Source organism: Meles meles, chromosome 20, assembly GCF_922984935.1.
Source record: "Meles meles chromosome 20, mMelMel3.1 paternal haplotype, whole genome shotgun sequence".
NCBI lineage: Eukaryota > Metazoa > Chordata > Mammalia > Carnivora > Mustelidae > Meles > Meles meles.
The window spans coordinates 9,621,736-9,641,908 of NC_060085.1; the positions used below are offsets into that span (position 1 = coordinate 9,621,736).

The following is a 20,173-nucleotide window of genomic DNA, read 5'->3' on the forward strand; positions in this document are numbered from 1 at the left end:
GACCCTGGGATCATGACCTGAGCCGAAGGCAGATACTTAACAATTGAGCCACCCAGGCACCCCCCAAATTATTATTTTTTAATTGTGGTAGAAATACACATAAAATTTGCCATCTTAACCATGTTTAAAACCCAGTGACATTAAGCACATTCACCATCCATCTCCAGAACTCTTTTCATCTTGCCAAATTGAAACTCTGTCTCCATAATAGTATTTTTTAATCCTTAAAACTTTCCCTTAGAGGGCATGGATTCTGGAGCCAGATGGCTCTTTTAGAATCTCCATCTCCACTCCCTCCCACCCCTTACTCGCTGAGCCTGGGCACCTTCTGGCACCACTCTGTGCCTCGGATTCCTTGCCTGTAATATGGGAATAATTTTAGTCCTAATCTCCTAGTCCAGTGGCTCTCAAAAGCATGGTTTCTGCACCACCACAGCACCAGCAAGAACTGGAAATGGGTTTCAAATGCAGATTCCTAGATGCTCTGTAAATAGGGCCCAAGAGGTTAAAGTCCTGTTTTATTTTTTTTATTTTATTTTTTTTAAGATTTTATTTATTTATTTGACAGAGAGAGAGATCACAAGTAGACAGAGAGGCAGGCAGAAAGAGAGGAGGAAGCAGGCAGAGGCTTAATCCACTAGCCACCCAGGCGCCCCTAAAGTCCTGTTTTAAAATAGGGTTTTAACAAGCTCTCCAGGAGATTATGAGGTTTGCTCAAATTTGAGAACCGTATCAGAGGTTATTGGGAGAATCGAGTAGATGTAAAATACTTAGAGAGGTGCCTGGCCTTGCAGCACAGCCCATACTATGGAAATGCTCATTATCATTGTTGGTATTATTCATAGAGGAGGTCCTGCCCTATGGGGGGCGGTGCGGTGTCTGGCTGTGTCCTCTCTTCCAGTGTGGAGGGATCTGGATTCCTGGTCTTTGTTGAACTGAGAACTTCTCGCCCTCTCTGTTGAAGACGACAGTGAACTGGACCACGTCACTCCATCCATGGTTAAAGGTTATCGCTCCGTCCTGGAAACAGGAAAGGTCGGGGTGGGGGGGCCATGCCCATGTCCCCTCTGCAGAAGGAGATAAAGGAGGTCACTTGCCTTCTCCATGATGAGTGGGGGGAGCCAGGATATATAAATGGGGGGCCAGGAGGCAGCAGAGACACAGACACCCAGGGAAGTGCCTCGCTGAGCCCCAGAGTCACAGGTGTTCCTGTCCAGCATGGCCAAGCGCCTGCTGCTGCTGCTGCTAACTGTGTGGGTGCTGGCTGGGGAGCTGTGGCTGACGCCTGAGGCCCGGACATCGCCCTATGGGGTGAAGCTCTGTGGCAGGGAATTCATCCGGGCAGTCATCTTCACCTGCGGTGGCTCCCGGTGGAGAAGGCTGGACATCCTGGCCTCTGAAGCTACAGGTGAGGCTGGGAAGGGAGGGTGTGGGGGGAGGGTGTGGACAGTGGATGGAACATGGGATGGTCCAAAGAGCCAGGGACGGGGCAGAAGAGTCCTGTCCTACTACATGCAACTGGGGAAACTTGCCCAGGCCTCAAAGCTGGGCAGAGGTGAGGGGAGCCAGTTAGCAGAGCTGGGATGGGGGAGGCAAGCCATCCACACCCTCTAGTCATCACAGAACTCGCTGCTATTTCTGAAGCACCTGCCGAGTGTGAGCCTGCCTTAAGGAAGAAGGCGGCTGCTTGCACAACTCCTAGGATGGGGGGTGGGGGTGAGAGGTGGGACGCCATTTAGACACCCACACTGAAGTGCTTTTCAGCCTCTGAGGAAGATGGGGGGGTACACAAGGCCAGATTTTGCCACCTAGCAGGTGACTGTCCTAATGAGTCGATTACCCTCTCCGAGCCCCTTTTATCTGAAAACAGGCACAGTCCGTGACTCTCCCAGGATGGTTAAGTGACGATACTGAGTCCAAAGCAGCTTCGGACACTGTCTAAACTGGGCGGGGGTCTCAGTCGGGGCTCAAGCGGGGGGCGTGGGGCCTCGTTTCATGAGGGGCGGGAGCTGGAAGACACACTGCCTGGGTTCAAGTAGCAGCCCTACAACTTCATAGCTGGGTTTTCTTGTGCAAGATAGTCCACCAGATGTTGCCTCAGGGTTCTCGTCTGGAAATTGGGGATGATAACAGCTGCACCCACCTCGTGGGGTTGTCATTGTGAGGAATAAAGGAGTTAATCCACTGAATCCTTTAAAGCAGTGTCTGGCGCACAGTAAGTGCTCAATAAGTGATCAGTGCTATTTTGAGGGCTTCTCGTATGCCAGACACTGTTTGAAGCTTTTCTGTGGGTATTGATTATCTCATCTACTCCATATAAAACTCTAGAAGACAGGAGTGACTACTACCCTCACTTTGCAGAGGAAACCGAGAGTCAGAGAAGTAAATTCATTTGCTCAAGATTGTAACTCAGAGAGACTGGATGGGTGCCTAGCTCTGCTCCCAAACACACGCTCTTTTTTTTTTCCTTTTCTTTTTAAGAGCCCCATTTTATTATTTTTTAATTTAGATTTATTTATTGATTTTCGAGAAAGAGAACTAGCCTGAGTTGGGGGGGTGCAGACAGGAAGGGAGAGAAAGAATCCTCAAGCAGACGCCCCACTTGAGCGAGCGAGGCTTGACCCATGACCCTGAGATCATGACATAAGCCAGAATCAAGAGCCGGATGCTTAACAGATGGGAGCCACCCAGTGCCCCCCAAACACATGTTCTTAACCATCAGTTTCTCAATAAATAAAGAGTAGGAGAAGAGAAATGACAAGAGAGGAAAGGCAAGCTCGGTGAGGTTGAATAATTTGCCCATCAAACCTGGAACCCGGGCCTGCATAGAATAAAACCTTTGGCTGTGAGGCTGCATCACAAGAATCGATGTAGCTAGACCAGCCAGACTGTGCGTTTGACAGAAGCTGAGTCCCAAGCACTAACTCTTTTCATCTTTCCGCTTCCCAGATGCAGACTTGGACACAGACAGTGAGGGGGATGAGGCAGTAGCCTCCAGCGAGTGGTTGGCCCGGACCAAGAACCCCCTGGCTTTCTATGGGAGCGAACCCGGCTGGCAGGGAGCTCCAGGGGCTCTGCGGGGTGGCCGCGATGTCGTGGCAGGTCTCTCCAGCAGCTGCTGCAAGTGGGGGTGCAGTAAGAGTGACATCAGCGGCCTCTGCTAGACCAGCGACTGGGCGGCCGGGGGCCCGGGTCCGGCTGGGCACCCACCTCTGGCCCCTCATGCATTCATTCATCAGCAAGTCAAGTCAGGTGCTTGCACTTGGACACAGTCACCCCTAAATGACCCTGACCTTTGACCAGCCTATCCTGACCCTGAGCAAACTGCATCTACCTGGCCAAATGGGAACCTCTGACCCTGACCTCTCCCCAGGCCATATCACCCCTTTGCCTGGCCTGCACTGTTCTCTGCTGCTGTGGTGCCCCGACCCTACCCCAACGGATCTACCCCCATCCAGACCTTTGCCCACACTGATTCTCTTGCCCCCACTGGCCACTGTCTCCTGACCAGAGCAAATTAGGTTCCTGCTCCATCCCAGCCTTTGCCCACTCCTTCCTCCCTGCCTTCCTCCCCCTCCCCCTCCCCCTGCTGGGGTTCTCAAGCTGGAGACCCTAGAACTGGTGGTGGGAGCCCTGGGTTCCTTCACATCCTGGGGGGGGGGGTCTGGGTGGGAGGACGGATCAGAACCTTCTTCAACCCCCAAAATAAAAGTTCCTAAGGACTTAGCGGCAGCGTGTGTGTGTGTCATGGGGAGGGAGGATGCCGCACTCGTCTCAGCGGTGCTCGGCGGCGCCCTGCAGCAAGCCCCGGGCTGTGCCCCCTCCCCTTCCGCGGCCGCAGCCGGCGCCGCGGGGGACTTTCCGCCTCGGAGGGAAGGGGCGGGGTCCCGGAGAGCAAGGTGCGGAGGCGGCTGGGAGCTGAGGGACGCTTCCCTTCGCCGCTCGCTGCTGGGGCGGGAGAGCCAGGCGGGCGGCGCGGCCGCGCTGGGCCGGGCAGGGCCAGGCGGGACTCGGGGGGCGCGGTGGGGCGCCATGCGGGGGCCCCGGGCCCTCCTCTTCGGGCCGCGGCCGAAGCTGGTGCTGCTGCCCCTGCTGTTGCTGCTGGGCCACCGGACCCGGTCCCGGGGTGAGTTGTGGAGCGAGCTCGTGTCAGGCGCCCTGCCGCCGCGATCGCCACGAGAGCGCCGAGCCTCCGCGTGCACCGCAAGTTTGCGGAACGAACCCGGGAGGGGCAGATGCCCCTCTGCACCTCCCCGGGCAGGGACCAGGCTGAGAGAAGAGTTGGCGAAGGGGGTGGGGGGCGGGGGGGCGGCCTCGAGGTGGGAGCCCGAGGCCCAGGGGTGGGGTGGAGGCTCTAGGGGTGGTAACAGGATGTGGCTGGCAGAGGGAGGGGAGGAGTTGTGCCCAAAGACTGGGGAGGGGTATCCATCGCCCCCTTCCTGCTGCTCTCGCCGGGAAGGGAGTCCCGGATCGCCCTCCACAATTGGCAGAAGTCGGGGGAAATTCAGGTTCTGGGATGTGCAGGATGGGGGAATTGAGCCCCTTCTCTCGGACACCCTGCGCGCCCCCACCCCCATCCCCGCCTCCCTCTCCAGACAGCCCTGGGCCTCTGCAGTGCTATGGAGTTGGACCCTTGGGCGATCTGAACTGCTCGTGGGAAGCTCTTGGGGACCTGGGAGCACCCTCCACGCTGCACCTCCAGAGCCAGAAGTAGTGAGTACAACCGGCGGACTTGGGGAAACTGACGCTTTAGAGGGTGGCCGCTCAGGTCCTAGCATACTCGGGTTGAGAGGACCCCAATAGTTCTGCTCTGCAGCCCTCCCCCTTTCAAGCCCTTCGGTTCCAGGTTTCAGCATTTCCTTGTTGTGTGACCCTAGACCAGTCACCGACCCGCCCCCCCCACCGCAGCCTCTCCTTCCTCCTCTGTCAAAAGAGGATGATAAAGAAACCTGCCTCCCGGCGTTAGTTCTGAAGGTTCAATGAATTAGGCATCGGCAAAGAGATATTGCTTAATAATTAGAAGGTGTTTTTTATTGCTGTGTGACCGTAGGCAAGTAACCTAACTTCTCTGAGGGTATAAAAAGATAATTTGGTCTGGTGCCAGGGATGCAGCAATGAAAGAGGCAGTCAGAAAGCCTGTCCCTCGTGGAGTCAAGGGGAGACCTAGGTTCCTTCATGATGAAGCACACCTGCAAACTCGAATTCATTTCAAATTTGGCTGCTTGAGGGAGGAGTAAAAGGGGCATTGAAAGGTGGGAACCACAGTGGGGTGGGTGGGTTGGGTTTTATTTATTTATCTATTTATTTGAGAGAGATTGAGAAATAGAGAGTGAGCAAGCACACGCAGAGGGAGAGGGAGAAGCAGGCTCCCCACTGAGCAGGGAGCCCCATGCAGGGCTCAATCCCAGGACCCTGGGATCATGACCTGAGCCAAAGGCAGACACTTGACCACCTGAGCCACCCAGGCACCTGGTTTTTGTTTTTTATTTTGGGGGAGTTTTTAAAAAAGATTTTATCTATATATTTGTCAGAGAGAGAGAGAGAGAGCGCACAAGCAGGGGGAGCTCAGGCAGAGGGAGAAGCAGGGTCCAGTGCAGGACCCTGGGATCATGACCCAAGCCTAAGGCAGACGCTCAACAGACTAAGCCATCCAGGTGCCCCTTGTTTGTTTGTTTTTAATGATGGGTAAAATACTCGTAAAATTTACCATCTTTTTTTCTCAACTATTTTTAGTGTACAGTTCAGTGGCATCAAATACATTCACATTGTTGTGCAATCATCACAGCCATTCCGTTCCAGAGGGGCCTAGTTTTAAATGGTGTAAGATGGAGGAGTCGGAGAAGGCCTCCCCTTTTTTTAATGAGATAAATCCACATCACATAAAGCTAACCCATTTTTATTTTTTTTTAAAGATTGTATTTATTTATTTGACAGAGATCACAAGTAGGCAGAGAGGCAGGCAGAGAGAGAGAGAGGAAGGAAGGAGGCTCCCCGCTGAGCACAGAGCCCGACATGGGGCTCGATACCAGGACCCTGGGATCATGACCCGAGCTGAAGGCAGAGGCTTTAACCCACTGAGCCACCCAGGTGCCCCAAAGCTAACCCATTTTTAAATGAACAGTTCAGGGGGCACCTGGGTGGCTCAGTTGGTTAAGCGTCTGCCTTCTGCTCAGGTCATGATCCTGGCCTCCTGGGCTCAAGCTCCATGTCGGGCTCCCTGCTCAGCTGGGAGTCTACTTCTGCCTCTCCCTCTACCCCTCCCCCTACTCATGCTCTCTTCCTCTCTCTCTCTCTGTCAGATAAATAAATAAAATCTTAAAAAACCCAAACAAACAATGAACAATTCAGTGGCATTTGGTACATTCACAGTGTTGTGCAACCATCACCTCTGTCTAGTTCCAGAACATTCTCATCACCCCAAAAGGAAGTTCCATCCCCATTAGCAGCCACTCCTCATCCTCCTCTCCCTGCCCCCTACCAGCCTCTGACAAGCACCACCCTGCTTTCTGTCTCTATGGATCTGCCTGTTCTGAACATTTCCTATAAATGGAATTCTAAGAAATGTGGCCTTTCGTGTGTGGCTTCTTTCACTTAGTATGTTTTTGAGGTCCATCCACGTTGTAGCAGGAATCAGAACACCCTTCCTTTTTTATGGCTCAGTGATACTCCACTGTATGGATCTATCACGTGTGGGGTATCCACTCATCTTTTGGTGGATATTTGGTTTGCTTTCATCTTTTGGTGATTGTGACTCGCACTGTTATGAACGTGCATGGCCAAGTTCTTGAGTTCCTGTTTTTCAATTCTTTGGGGTCTGTGCCTAGGCATGAAATTGCTGGGTCCTATAGCAATTCTGTGTTTAACTTTTTGAGGAACTGCCAAACTGTTTTCTGCGGCAGCTGCGACATTTTCCATTCCCTCCAGCAGTGTACCATGGCTGCAGTTTCTCCACATCTTCACCAGCACCTGCGTTTTTGTTGTTACTGCTGTTTTATGAAGGCCTTGTTCTGAACTTTTGAAATCTAATCAGACAGGACATCCTAAACACTGCTCGCTGTCACCCGCATCTGGTCTGTCAGCAAGCCTTGCCAGCTCCACCTTCTACGTTATCCAGAATCTGACGTGCTCTCCTTCCTGGGCACCCACCCTGGTCCAGCCCCCATCCACCATGGCTAACGTGGGCCATGCGGTCAGTCACCTTCTCCCCTGGGGCCCCTGGCTTGCACCTTCCAGCCCACAAGTCTGTTCTTCGCCACAGCCGCCAGGGGGCACCTGTGAACATCCCTGTCAGGGCACATCTCTGCTTTGCTTCCGGCCCTCGAGGAGTCCCACCTCACTGGGGTAAAAACCCAAGTCTTTCCTGTGGCCTGCTAGGCCTCGCACAGTCTGCCTTTCGCCTCGCTGCCCTTGCCTCCTCCCACTCTCCCCCTCACTCATTCCACTCCTGCCGTGTGGGCCTCCTCCTTGCTGTTCCTCAAACACAGCCGTGAGTGTACCTCAAGGCCTTTGCACCTGCGGAGGCTGCTTTTTCCTGAAATGCTTTCCCCGAGGTACTGCATGGCTCCGCCCTTATGTCCTTCAGGCCTTTGTTCAAAAGTCTCATCTGAGAGATCTCTGACCTGAAACAGCGCTGTCATTCCTCACCACCCTGATGATTGTTCTTTATCATCCATTATATACATTAGGGATTCTGCCTCCCGCACAGGAAGAGCAGCTCCAGAGAGCGGGTCCTCACCCGCCTTGGTTGTAACCCTGTCCCCAGCTTCTAGGAGAGGGCCTGTCAGTAAGTATCTGCTGACTGGATAGTTGCGTAAGGGCAAATGGCATACTCATAGCAGGTGCCAATGAACACAATAAGCCATGCTCGCATGACATGTACTGGGCAGCCAGTGCAGTTTTAAACACATTCTGTTTATTGTCTCATTGATTGCCCTCACTCTCCAGCCCTTCAGCAGGTACTGCTCTCACCCTCGTTTTGTAGATGAGGACACAGGCACAGAGAAGTCAAGTCAGTTGTTCAAGCTCACGCAGCTCTGAAGCGGCAGGGATTTGAACCCAGGGAGAGGAGCTATCATTATGGCTCTGGCCCCAAACCGATATATACCACACCGCCTCATCCCCACCTCATCTCTCCTCACAGCCATTCCAACAGAACGTGGACTGTGCCAGTGCCTGCCGGGCAGAGCTGGGTGACCATTCCGAGGGAACAGCTTACCATGTCTGATGAACTGCTTGTCTGGGGTACCAAGGCAGGCCAGCCTCTCTGGCCCCCAGTCTTCGTGAATCTGGAAACCCAAAGTAACCGGTGGGATGGGGGGGGGTGTGCTCTATGTGGGGTGGGTGGTCCCGGAGGTCCTGGCTTAATGCACCTGGCCTCCCCTTCCTCAGTGAAGCCAGATGCCCCCAGGCTGTACCCTGACGTGGACTTTTCAGAGGATGAGCCCCTGGAGGCCACTGTCCATTGGGCCCCACCTGTGTGGCCACCCCATAATGTCATGGTCTGCCAGTTCTACTATCGAAGATGCCAGGGGACGGCCTGGACCCTGGTGAGTGTCAGGGGCCCCCCTTTTCCTCACTCTCTTCTAGGCAGGGCCCAGGGCATTATACCCAAATCAGAAACTCAGCCCAGGACCTGTTCCTTACTTGCCCTTATGATCTGTCCACATCTCACACAAAAGGCCTGTACGTGCATCTTGTTCAGCTAAAAAATCACCCCCCACCACCAAATAATCTAAAATTCCTTGCAGTCCCGATCCCAAATTCCAGTTGGAATTTTTGAGAAACTCAGTAAATGTCCTCAGACATTTTTGTGAAAGAATAGAAGTTCACCAATAGCTTACACTAACCTTAAAATTATGGAACCCTTCCAAGAACTCTTTGAAGTGGGTGCATTTTATACCTACCCATTTTACAGATAAGGAGCAAGGTTTAAACACCCCAAAATAATGAATAAAGGCAGCTGACATTTCTGAGCACCTGGTGTACATCAGGGCCCAAGCTAATTGCATGGATTATCTTGATGAGTCCCTCCCCACCTCCCTCTATAGTAGATGCTTTTATTTATTTGTTTGTTTGTTAATTTTTCTTTAAGTAAGCTCTGCCCCGCACATGGGGCTCAAACTCAGGACGCCAAGATCAAGAGTCGCATACTCCACTGACTGAGCCCGCCAGGTGCCCCTATAGTAGATGCTTGTAAGATTTTTATTTCATAGCTGGGGGAGCCAACCTCAGAGAAGTGAAGCACCTTAGCAAGCTCACACAGCAAGAAAAATGGAAGAGAACTTTAGAGCAAGGAGACCCCAGAAGGAGTTGGGGACCAGCCCATGTCCTTGGTACAACCCAGAAGTTACCAGGATTGTTTCCTCTTATATCCATTGGCCAGAGCACAGTCACGTGGTCTCGCCTGATTGTAAGGGAGGCTGGGAAATGGAGTCCTTACTCTTGACAGCCACGTTTCCAGCTGATATTCAGAGCTTCCATTTCCAAAGGAAAAAGGGGAGAATAGATATTAGGGATAACCAATAGTCAACTTTGACATGTAGAAGACAATTGTTGCGGTGATTACTCATGCAATTCAGAGAAATGCTGAGATACAGGCTTTGGAATCTGACTGCCCGATTATGACTCTCAGCTCCAGCATTCATCTGCTTTGTGACCTTGGGCAAGTCACTTCCCCTCTCTGGGCCTCAGTTTTCCTCAACTGTAAAATGGGGATAATGGTAAACTTTACTACCTACTGCTATACATGACCCATAGGGTGGCCAGTTCGTCTCTTCTTCTTGCCTGGGATTGTCCCAATTTCAGATACAAAAGCCCTGTGTCCTGAGAACCGCGGGGTTTGGGACAAAGCAGGCTAGTTGGAGTCTGCTGACATACTGGGTCAAGTACTCTCAACTCAGTCCTCAGCTTCATTGCTCTTTCCCCTCTCTCCCCCAGCTGGAGCCGGAAGTGAAGTCCATTCCCCTGGCACCTGTTGAGATTCAGGACCTGGAGCTGGCCACGGGCTATGAGGTGCGGGGCCGCTGCCGAATGGAGAAAGAAGAGAATCTGTGGAGCGAGTGGAGCCCCATTTTGTCCTTCCAGACGCTGCCCTCTGGTGAGGGTCTCCAGGCTTGCCCCTATAACCCCGTCTCCCCTCCTGGCAGCCTGTCCCACTAGGCCGCTTTCATTTGTACCCCCTTCCCTTATCCTTGGCAGCTCCGAAAGATGTATGGATATCTGGGAACCTCTGTGGGACACCAGGCAGACGGGAACCCCTGCTTCTGTGGAAGGTGAGCTATGGAGAGCCGTTCCGTTCTTTCCGCACATGTCAAGAAGCCCCAGATAACGCCAGTGTAAACAAGATGGCGGTTCCAGGGCCGCCTTCTGGAGATTGCTCCGAGGCTCCAAGGAGGGGTGCTCAGAGAGGCCCTGGCATAGTGCTGGGCACAGAGCTAGTCTCCACCCAGGTCAGCTACTTCTGGGAGATCTGAGCTGAGACATGAAGGTGTGTACAGGTGTTCCAAGCAGGGGGGAACAGCAGGTGCAGAGGTTTGAAAGCCAGACTAGGCTCAGCTCCATAAAATACAGCACAGTGTGCCAGGGCTTGAATGCTAGTATCGGAATGACATTAGGAGCTGATGGACAATGATGTAGCCGTCCTCACTGATCCAAATCCGTTGAGCATCTGCTATGTTCCAGGCATTGCTAGGCCCTACAGTAAATATGGCAAGGAACGAAACACCAGAGCCCATACCCTCTTAGGCCACACAATCAAATATTAATTTTAACCACATGGAACACAGACCTCTTACTATGTGCCAGGTTCTAGCCTAGTTTCTATTAACTGACTTTGCAGATAAGAAAAATGAGACACACTGGGGCGCCTGGGTGGCTCAGTGGGTTAAGCCTCTGCCTTCGGCTCAGGTCATGATCTCGGGGTCCTGGGATCGAGACCCGCATTGGGTTCCCTGCTCAGCGGGGAACCTGCTTCCCCGTCTCTCTCTGTCTGCTGCTCTGCCTACTAGTGATCTCTCTCTCTCTGTCAAATAAATAAAATCTTAAAAAAAAAAAAGAGAGAGAGAGACACAGAAAGGTTGCTTCAGACCACACAACTGGTTAGTGGCGGAACTGGGACTCACACCAATTCACAGCCTCAGTGTCTATGTCATAAGACATACTTTGTAAACACCCCTTCGCTATGCTGAAATGAAATGCATAGATAACCCATTTTTCTCGTGTCTTTTTTTTTTAAGATTTTTATTTATTTATTTGACAGACAGAGATCACAAGTAGGCAGAGAGACAGGCAAAGAGAGAGAGAGAGAGAAGCAGGCTCCCCGCTGAGCAGAGAGCCCAATGTGGGGCTCGATCCCAGGACCCCGGGATCATGACCTGAGCTGAAGGCAGAGGCTTTAACCCACTGAGCCACCCAGACGCCCCTTTTTCTAGTGTCTTAATGAACATATAATAAAGTGTTCTAATTGTAATATTCTGTAGAGATAAAGGGAAAATAAAGTAACTGCATATGGCAATTACGCAACTCAGCAATATGAGAACACTAAATCTGTATGTACCTAATAATATGGCTTTAAAATACATATAGCAAAAATTGACTGAACTACAAGGAGAAATACATGAATCCACAGCCGTTGTGGGAGATTTTAATATACCCCATCAGTGATTTCATAATAGATGGAAAACAAGTGAAGATCTAGAATATTTGAACATGTAATTAACAAACAACCTAATGGACTTACATAGGAAATGTCAGAATATGCCTTTCTTCCATATATAATTAGGATATTTACCAAAGTCGACCACATGCCAGGCCGTAGATCCAGTTTCCAGGGATTTCAAAGGCGTGAAGTGATGCAGGGCACATTAAAGAATTTTCTAATTAGAACAGAGACTGTAGCATGCCCGGGTGGCTCAGTCGTTAAGCGTCTGCCTTCGGCTCAGGTCATGGTCCCAGGGTCCTGGGATCGAGCCCCACATCAGGCTCTCTGCTTGGTGGGAAGCCTGCTTCTCCTTCTTCCGCTCCCCCTGCTTGTGTTCCCTCTCTCACTGTGTCTCTGTCGAATAAATAAAATCTTAAAAAAAAAAAAAAAGAACAGGGGCGCCTGGGTGGCTCAGTGGGTTGAGCCGCTGCCTTCGGCTCGGGTCATGATCTCAGGGTCCTGGGATCAAGTCCCGCATCGGGCTCTCTGCTCAGCAGGGAGCCTGCTTCCCCCCTCCCCCTCTCTGCCTGCCTCTCTGCCTACTTGTGATCTCTCTCTGTCAAATAAATAAATAAAATCTTTAAAAAAAAAAAAAGAACAGAGATTGTGCTGCAAATTGATCAAAATTGATCATAAAAACTGCCTAGAAAGTCCCCATGTATTCTGAATATTTATTTTTTTAAAAGATCATATTTATTGAGACAGGAAATCTTTTTTTTAAAAGATTTTATTTTATTTTATTTTTTTATTTGACAGACAGAGATCACAAGTAGAGAGAGAGAGGCAGACAGAGAGAGGAAGGGAAGCAGGCTCCCTGCTGAGCAGAGACCCTGGGGCTCTATCCCAGGACCCTGATGCAGGGCTTGATCCCAGGACCCTGGCATCATGACCTGAGCCAAAGGCAGAGGCTTTAACCCACTGAGCCACCCAGGTGCCCCTATTCTGAATATTTAAAAATTCGGTGAGCATTAAAACCAGGGTCCCCCCCGCAAAGATTTTATCTTAGTACATCAAAAGGAGTTTGGTTCTAGGATCAGTTAACATTATTAGACAGGATAATCATCTACAACAGTAGGAATTTTGAAATCCCAAAGAATTGCACCGGACACAGACTGGGATGAGGCGAGCAAGGCAGGCTCATATAAGGGCAGGGTCAGATCCTGTCCGTGCCTCAGATCTTGAAATTTAGTTTGTCGTGGGTTCTTTGCCCTTGATTTTGATGGATTAAAATATAATTCGTCTTGATTACTGGGTTTTTGGTAACCTCCCCTTTAACTTTTGCATCCAAGGGGAGTGCCTTACTCAGTTCCTCCTAGTGTGGGTCCTGGAACTGTATTCTAATGTCACCTTTGCCACTGAACCCCCCGAGACTTAGTTTCTTCGTCTGTAAAGTGGAGCCAAGAGAAATATTCCACTGACTGGTCTGCGGGGTGGGCCTCACTGAGATACACAGGATGTGAATCTGGTACATGGGAGATCCTAACCCCTTCTTCCGCTCATCCCCCAGGACCCGGGGCACTGCATGCAGATGAGCTATAAAGTTTGGTTCCAGGCTGGAGACCAGGAGCTGATCCAGAAGACGGCTCCCTGCTGCAGCTCCTTCATTCCCACCCTGGCCAAGTGGGTTGGGGTGTCTGCCATCAATGCTACGAGCTGGGAGCCTCTTACCAACCTTTCTTTGGCCTGCCTGGGTAAGAGGCTGTGAATTTCCTCGGAGCGGTGCCCTGGAGAGGGAGGCGGGGACTTCCCGAGAGAACAGCCAAGACTTCTCCAACCCCCATCTAGGTCCAGATCTCGCCCCCCGCGACGTGGTGGTCAGCAGCATAGCCGGCAGCACAGGGCTGCTGGTGACTTGGCAGCGGGGGTCTGGGGAGTTGCAGGAGCACGTGGTGGACTGGGCTCGAGACGGGGATCCCCTGGAGGACCTCAGCTGGATCCGGCTTCCCCCTGAGAACCTTAGTGCTCTGTTGCCAGGTGAGGCCGTGGGACACCTAGGTTCCCATCCCAGCTCCTGTCCAGCAGAATGACGTGTGGACCTACAGGAGGGAGTGTTGTGGTTAAAATATCATTAATTCCTGCAAGCAGTGTTCACTGACCACTCACTGTGTGCCTGGCCATGTTCTAGACACTGGTATGCAGGGACAGCACCTGCTGCCTGTTGGCACTTACCAGCAGCATTAAATTATTCAAACTTCCTTATAAAGTAAGTTTCTGTTATTATCCTGCTCAAGGTAGAGACAAAGAAAAAAGCCCAGAGAGGTGAAGCAACTGACCCGAGGCCACACAGCAAATAGATGGTAGAACCAGGATTTGAACCACATACTCAGGCCCCTCAAGCCAGGCCCTGAACCTTCACACCACTCACTCTCGCAGCAACATCCCCATCCTCATGGAGCTGACTTTCTTGTGGAGTGAGCAGCCCAGTGAAACAAACAATAACAAAACAAGTACATCCATAATGTAATGGGGGGGGGTGGAGAATAAAACAGGGCAAAGGGAAGGGAGGGAGAATTGCTATTTTAGAAAGAAAGGTTTTTAGAAAAGGCCTTCCTGGAAAAGCAGCCTTTGAACCAAGACCTGAAGTAGGCGAGAGGGGGAGCTATGAGGACGTCTGAGGGAAAAGCAAGAGGGAACAGGCAGTGCAAAGGCCCAGAGACAGGAATGTGCCTGGTGTGTTAGAACAGTGAGGAGGCCTGCATGGCTGGAGTGGAATGAGTGAGGGGGAGAGCGGGAGGAGATGAGGGTCGGGAGGTGACAAGCAAATGTGCAAGGCCTGGTGGGCCACAGGAGAGACTTGGGCTTTTGCTTTGTGTGAGGTGGGAACCATGGAGAGTTCTGAGCAGAGGAGGGATATGCCCTGACTCTGTTGCTTACAGGTGATCTCTGCCTGCTCTCGGGGTGGGGAACGGACCGGGGAAGGGGTGAGGGCCATACCAGGTAGGAACTGAGGAAGGGAAAGAAGCAGGCAGGTTCTGATTGGAGGTCCTGGGATCCGTTTGGATACATTGTGTTGGAGATGTTCATCCAAATGGAGGTGTCCATGGCATGAAAAGGTATTGAGGGAAACATTTAGGAAGGGCAGAGTCCTTCCTAAGGAAGGAGGAGCCCTGATTCTGGAAATTTCCCATTTGGGGAAGGCCAGGCATCAGCAGTAGGTTTTGTGAAGGGACTTCAGGGCCCTCACCCACCATGTTGGGGGGTGTCGGGGCCCCACCCATAGCCTGGTCTTTGAGCATCTCCCAGCCTCTGGCACCTGTCTTCCCTGGCCTGAAGGATTTCTCCGGTCACTGAAGCATTTTGCCCATCTTAGAAGCAGTCTGGAAGTGCTGGTGAATTAAGTCGCCCCAGATGCGACCCTTCACCAATTACTAAGTGTTGGTGGATAAATATCCCAGCTTCCTCCCCCCTTGGTTCGCCTCACTTTCCGGCATCTGCTCTCTGCTGCCTCCGAGAGGTCGCCATCGCGATTGAGCTTCCAATGCCTGCTTTGGGAACTTGTTCTCATTTACTGGCTGCCTTTCTTTCCCTATTTCACTTCCCAGCTGCCCTGTTGGCGTTCCAGAACAATTACTGTTACCCAAATATTTATCTCAACGAATTTTTCAGGAGGCCCAAATGAAGACGTCTACCGAGTAGAAAATGAGTAGAGGAGGGAGAGCCAACTCTAACTGTCTTTCTCCTCCACCGACCAGGGAATTTTGAAGGAGGGGTCCCCTACCGAATCACAGTGACAGCAGTCTCTCCTTGGGGCGTGGCCCCTGCCCCCTCAGTCTGGAGGTTCAGAGAGGAACTGGGTAAGTGGTGGAGCTGGAGAATGGGGGAACCCCTGGAACCCTAGCTGGCCTTGACCCACTGGCTTTCTCCCCAGCGCCCCTAGCTGGGCCCGTGCTTTGGCGACTCCAGGATGCTCCTCCAGGGACCCCTGCCATAGCGTGGGGAGAGGTCCCAAGACTTCAACTCCGGGGCCATCTCACCCACTACACTGTGTTTGTACGGAGCGGGACCACGCCTACTGTCTGCATGAACGGTGAGCTTTACCGCCTCCTGCCCCCTGCTCCTAGCCCCGCCCCCAAGACCCACCCATCAGCCTACCCCTCCCTCATCCCCCGATTGGCCCCTTTGGTTCCCTCTCGGCGCCTGGGAAAATTTGTGATGTCGTCTGTTCCCTAGTGGACAATAACCCTTGTGGCTATCAATATAATGGCCTGTCATTTGGCCATTAAAAATGAAGTCTCTGATCTATATTTATTGATATTGAAAGATCCCTGTCATGTTCATTAAGTGAAAAAGATAAAAAGATGACAAAACTCCACGAGATGGTTCCGTTCGTGTAAAATAAACCTGGCATTGTGCAAAGCAGAGGCACAAATGTGAAAACAAATTGCCCACAATGTCAACAGGATCACAGGATTATGTATGATTTTCATTTCTTTTTCATACCTTTGGGTATAGGCTGCATTTTTACTCTGAACACAAATTCCTTTTTAGAAATACTGTTATTCCTTTTTTTTCCCTAATTACTAAAGTTACCTGTGCTTATTGCCATAGCTGACACATTAAAGGAATATATCATTAAGAATATCAGCATTCTTGGGGTACCTGGGTTGCTCAGTCGGTTGCACAACCAACTCTTGATCTCGGCTCAGGTCATGATCTCAGAATCATGGGATCAAGCCCCACATTGGGCTCCCCACTTGGGAGGGAGCCTACTTGGGATCCCCCCCACACCATGTTCTGTCTGTCTGTCTCTCTCTCAAATAAATAAATATATAAATCTTGAAAAAAAAACCAGCATTCTCATAATTTTGCTGATACTGATAATGCAGTTTCCAGATTTTTCCATGTGTCTATTAACACTGAGATAGGAGTTGTGTTCTTTGATTTTTTTTTTTTTTTTTTTTAATTTGACAGAGATCACAAGTAGGCAGAGAGGCAGGCAGAGGGGGGGGGGGGGAAGCAGGCTCCCTGCTGAGTAGAGAGCCTGATACGGGGCTCGATGTGGGGCTTGATCCCAGGAACCTGAGATCATGACCTGAGCCAAAGGCAGAGGCTTTAACACACTGAGCCACCCAGGCACCCTATCTTTGAAGATTTTAAACTTTGTATTATAGAAAAGCCTAGCACACACAAAAGTAGGGAGACTAGTATAATAAACCCTGGTGTGCCCACAGGTGTCAAAAACTACTTCCTGCCAATCTGCTTTCATTTTATCCCCTGCACTTTTTTTTCTAGAGTCTTCAGTGTCATTTTACCCCTCATTACATCAGTGCTTCGGCATTTGTCTCTGATAAAGCCTATTTTTTAACATAGTTACTTTGCCATGATTGCACATTACAAAAGTATGTATGGGTAATACAATTTTTGTTTTTCTATTTTTTTAGGATTTTTTTTTTTTTGAGAGAGAGTGTGTGTGTGCATGAGTTGGGGGGAGGAACAGAGGGAGAGAAGCAGACACCCCGCTGCCTGCCTCGGGGCCCTAATCCTAGGATCCTGAGATCATGACCTGAGCCAAAGTCTGATGCTTAACTGACTGAGCCACCCAGCTGCCCCATTTAAAAATTTTTTAGATTAAAATGTTTATACACATCTATATTATTAAATATATATGCATTTATTATTATTATTATCATTTTATTTTTTAAAAGATTTTATTTATTTATTTGACAGAGAGAGATCACAAGTAGGCAGAGAGGCAGGCAGAGAGAGGTAAGCAGGCTCCCTGCTGAGCAGAGAGCCCAATGTAGGGCTCAATCCCAGTACCCTGGGATCATGACCTGAGCCGAAGGCAGAGGCTTTAACCCACTGAGCCACCCAGGTGCCCCTATCATTATCATTTTAGAGAGGGAGAAAGGAGGGAGAGGAAGAAAGAATCTTAAGCAAGTTCCATGCCCAGTGTGGAGCCCAATGCAGGGCTCAGTCTCAGGACCCTGAGATCATGACCTAAGCCAAAATCAAAAGTCGGATGCTTAATCACACCCAGGTGCCCCTGGATTATTATTATTTTAAAAAGATAACAGTGTTAAAGACTATAGTCTGGCCTCAGAATCTCTTATGACTGTGATGTTTTGCAACTTTCTTTTTTTCCCCTGCTGATTTAGCTTGAACATCTTCCTTTTTTGTTGTTGGTTTTTTTTGGACATCTTTCTGTGGCAGTAGAGCCCAATCAGTGTTCCTGTCTCCCATAATCCTACAACAAACCGAAAAGCTACTTCCTCTTTTGGCTTAAAAGCAAACAAGCACCGCTTAGTAAAAATAAGTAAACAGACATAGTTCTGCGAGGTGCACTCCTCCCCACCTAGGGAGAATCTCCATTCACTGGGTTAATGTGCATATGGGGAATATGGTGCTCATTCTTTCTTTTATTTGTTAGAATATATATCATTTTTGAGGGCTTTCTGTGTGCCAGCCACTGATCTAGGTGCTGGGAATACAGCCCTTGTGGAGTTAACTTTCTAATGGTCAGGGAAGGCCTCACTCAAGAGGTGAAATTTGAGCAAAGACCTGAAGGTGGGAGCAATGTGGATATCTGGGGAGAGTGTTGCAGACAGAGGAAGCACATGCAAAGGCCCTGAGGTAGGACTTGACTGCCTCCCCAACCTCTCTGGGTGTGTCCTTCAGTGAGCGGCAGCACCCGGAACATCACCCTGCCCGACCTTCCCTGGGGTCCTTGTGAGCTGTGGGTGACCGCATCCACGAACGCAGGACAGGGGCCACCAGGTCCCAGCCTCCGGCTTCACCTTCCAGGTAGGGGGGAGGGGTGGGACTGCCATAGGAGGGGCCCTGCTCAGTTTCAAGGAGATAGGGGTTTCAGTGAGTGAGCAACCTTTTGACTTGGGGGTGGTTACTGATGATGCCTCAGGGGTATTCGGATCCTACTAAATACTTGGGATTATCAAGTAGTGTGTCTCTGACCCTTTCACCCATCCCTGACCGTGACCTCTCACCCGTGACTGTTTTATTCACAAGCCTCACTCCCATCCCAAGATCTCCCCCACCCTTAGCCCCTACCCACTCATAAGCCCCTCTCCTTTACCTGCCTCCCTCACCCAACCCGGCCCCATGTGTGCTCCTTTCCTGATCCCTCTCCCATCCCTGGTATCCCAATGTTCTGCCCCTCTGCCTCAGATAACAGCCTGAAGTGGAAAGTTCTGCCGGGTGTCTTTCTCCTGTGGGGCTTGCTCCTGACCGGCTGTGGTGTGAGCCTGGCCACATCTAGAAGGTGAGGCTGTCAGATATGTGGGTCTTTGCCCAAGTGGGAGGGCAGTTGGACACTAGCTAAGCTTTGGTGGGGGGCAAGCAGTAAGGGAACGCCTCAGGGTTCTGCGGACATTCCTGGGTGCTGCAAACTGGGCCTGGGTATCAGGTCACTTAGGTTCTCTGCCCTCTTACCTGCTTGCCAGGTGCCTCCACCTTCGGCACAAGGTACTGCCCCGCTGGGTCTGGGAGAAGATTCCTGATCCGGCCAATAGCAATTGTGGCCAGCCCCACGTGGAGGTGAGCGAAAAGCCTGGCTTGTCTGGGCCCTCTGGGAGGTTGGCGAATGAGGGGGTCAGCGGGGAGTGGGTGGGAGCAGGCCGGGGAGAATGGGGATGCAGAATCCCTGTCTCTTTTCTTCCCAGGAGGTGCCTCAGGCTCAGCCCCCCAGGGACTTGCCCATCCTGAAAGTGGAGGAGATGGAGCCGCTCCCAGTTATGGAGCCCCCCCAGACCTCCACCCAGCTGGGCTCTGGCTATGAGAAACACTTCCTGCCCACCCCCGAGGAGCTGGGCCTTCTGGGCCCACCCCCAGTTCCCAAATTGTGGCCTGAACCCAGCCCAGGCCAGGAGAGGGGTGCCCATTTGACAGATGAAGACACTGAGGCTCAGAGAGGCTGAGTCACTTGCCTGAGGACACCCGGCCAGGAAGAACAGGTTGAAGGACCCCTACAGAGGGAGGGCCTGGCCCTCTGGGGAGTATATGGATGGAGAAGGGAGCAAAGGAACGTGTATGAAATTGAGTGGCAGCTGCCTCCCCAGATCCGTCCTGCTGCTAACATAAACCACAGCTAGGCATCCCGCTGCCCCACCCGCAGCCATGTGCAGCCCCGGATGGAGATCCTGCCGACGGACTGCGGGCTGGAGTGCCCCGGGCTGATGCCCAGACGAGGCCCAGAAGGGTCTGGGCTCTTCCCCACTTACCCTTGCCCGTGAGCTGGAACACCGGCGTGCCCGCCATCCAGCCTTAACGGGAGAAGGCGGAGCAAGAAGAGGAAAGGAACCTCCGTTCCCAAGTGACTGTGTGACTCCAAGCCACCCAGACAAACACCCTTGTACGTTTCTGTAGCTCCTGTAGCTGGGGCGCTGTGTCTGGCAGCCACGTCTGCTCACACCGACTCCCTCCCTGCCGCCAGCGGGAGTGAAGCCCTTGCTCTCTCACCAGGTGAGGGGGATCCGTGCCAAGAGCACACATGCTCAGACTGTCCGGATGCTTGAACGT

The 20,173-nt window shown here is 51.5% G+C and overlaps 2 protein-coding genes across 2 annotated transcripts; both read left to right on the forward strand.

The window, feature by feature from the left end:
- The first annotated feature begins 1,074 nt into the window (after positions 1-1,074).
- RLN3 (relaxin 3) lies at positions 1,075-3,518 on the forward strand. Its single transcript, XM_045991321.1, has 2 exons — positions 1,075-1,408; positions 2,950-3,518. The coding sequence occupies exons 1-2, from the start codon at positions 1,219-1,221 to the stop codon at positions 3,162-3,164; spliced, it is 405 nt and encodes a 134-aa protein (XP_045847277.1). The 5' UTR covers positions 1,075-1,218; the 3' UTR covers positions 3,165-3,518.
- A 379-nt stretch (positions 3,519-3,897) lies between these two features.
- Positions 3,898-19,588, forward strand: IL27RA (interleukin 27 receptor subunit alpha). The gene is made up of 14 exons (XM_045991320.1): positions 3,898-4,126; positions 4,596-4,713; positions 8,141-8,298; positions 8,389-8,546; positions 9,937-10,096; positions 10,198-10,271; positions 13,206-13,389; positions 13,484-13,672; positions 15,391-15,492; positions 15,567-15,725; positions 18,317-18,442; positions 18,824-18,917; positions 19,099-19,192; positions 19,318-19,588. Exons 1-14 carry the CDS (start codon positions 4,033-4,035, stop codon positions 19,570-19,572), a joined length of 1,965 nt encoding a protein of 654 aa, XP_045847276.1. The 5' UTR covers positions 3,898-4,032; the 3' UTR covers positions 19,573-19,588.
- Positions 19,589-20,173: the final 585 nt, after the last annotated feature.

Bases quoted from the DNA above. Each gene is read 5' to 3' on its own strand.
- RLN3 (XM_045991321.1), top strand. From the start codon at position 1,219: ATGGCCAAGCGCCTGCTGCTGCTGCTGCTAACTGTGTGGGTGCTGGCT. The intron at 1,409-2,949 runs GTGAGGCTGGGA...TCCGCTTCCCAG, and splicing joins CCTGGCCTCTGAAGCTACAG to ATGCAGACTTGGACACAGAC.
- IL27RA (XM_045991320.1), top strand. From the start codon at position 4,033: ATGCGGGGGCCCCGGGCCCTCCTCTTCGGGCCGCGGCCGAAGCTGGTG. The intron at 4,714-8,140 runs GTGAGTACAACC...CTCTCCTCACAG, and splicing joins CACCTCCAGAGCCAGAAGTA to CCATTCCAACAGAACGTGGA. The intron at 18,918-19,098 runs GTGAGGCTGTCA...CCTGCTTGCCAG, and splicing joins AGCCTGGCCACATCTAGAAG to GTGCCTCCACCTTCGGCACA.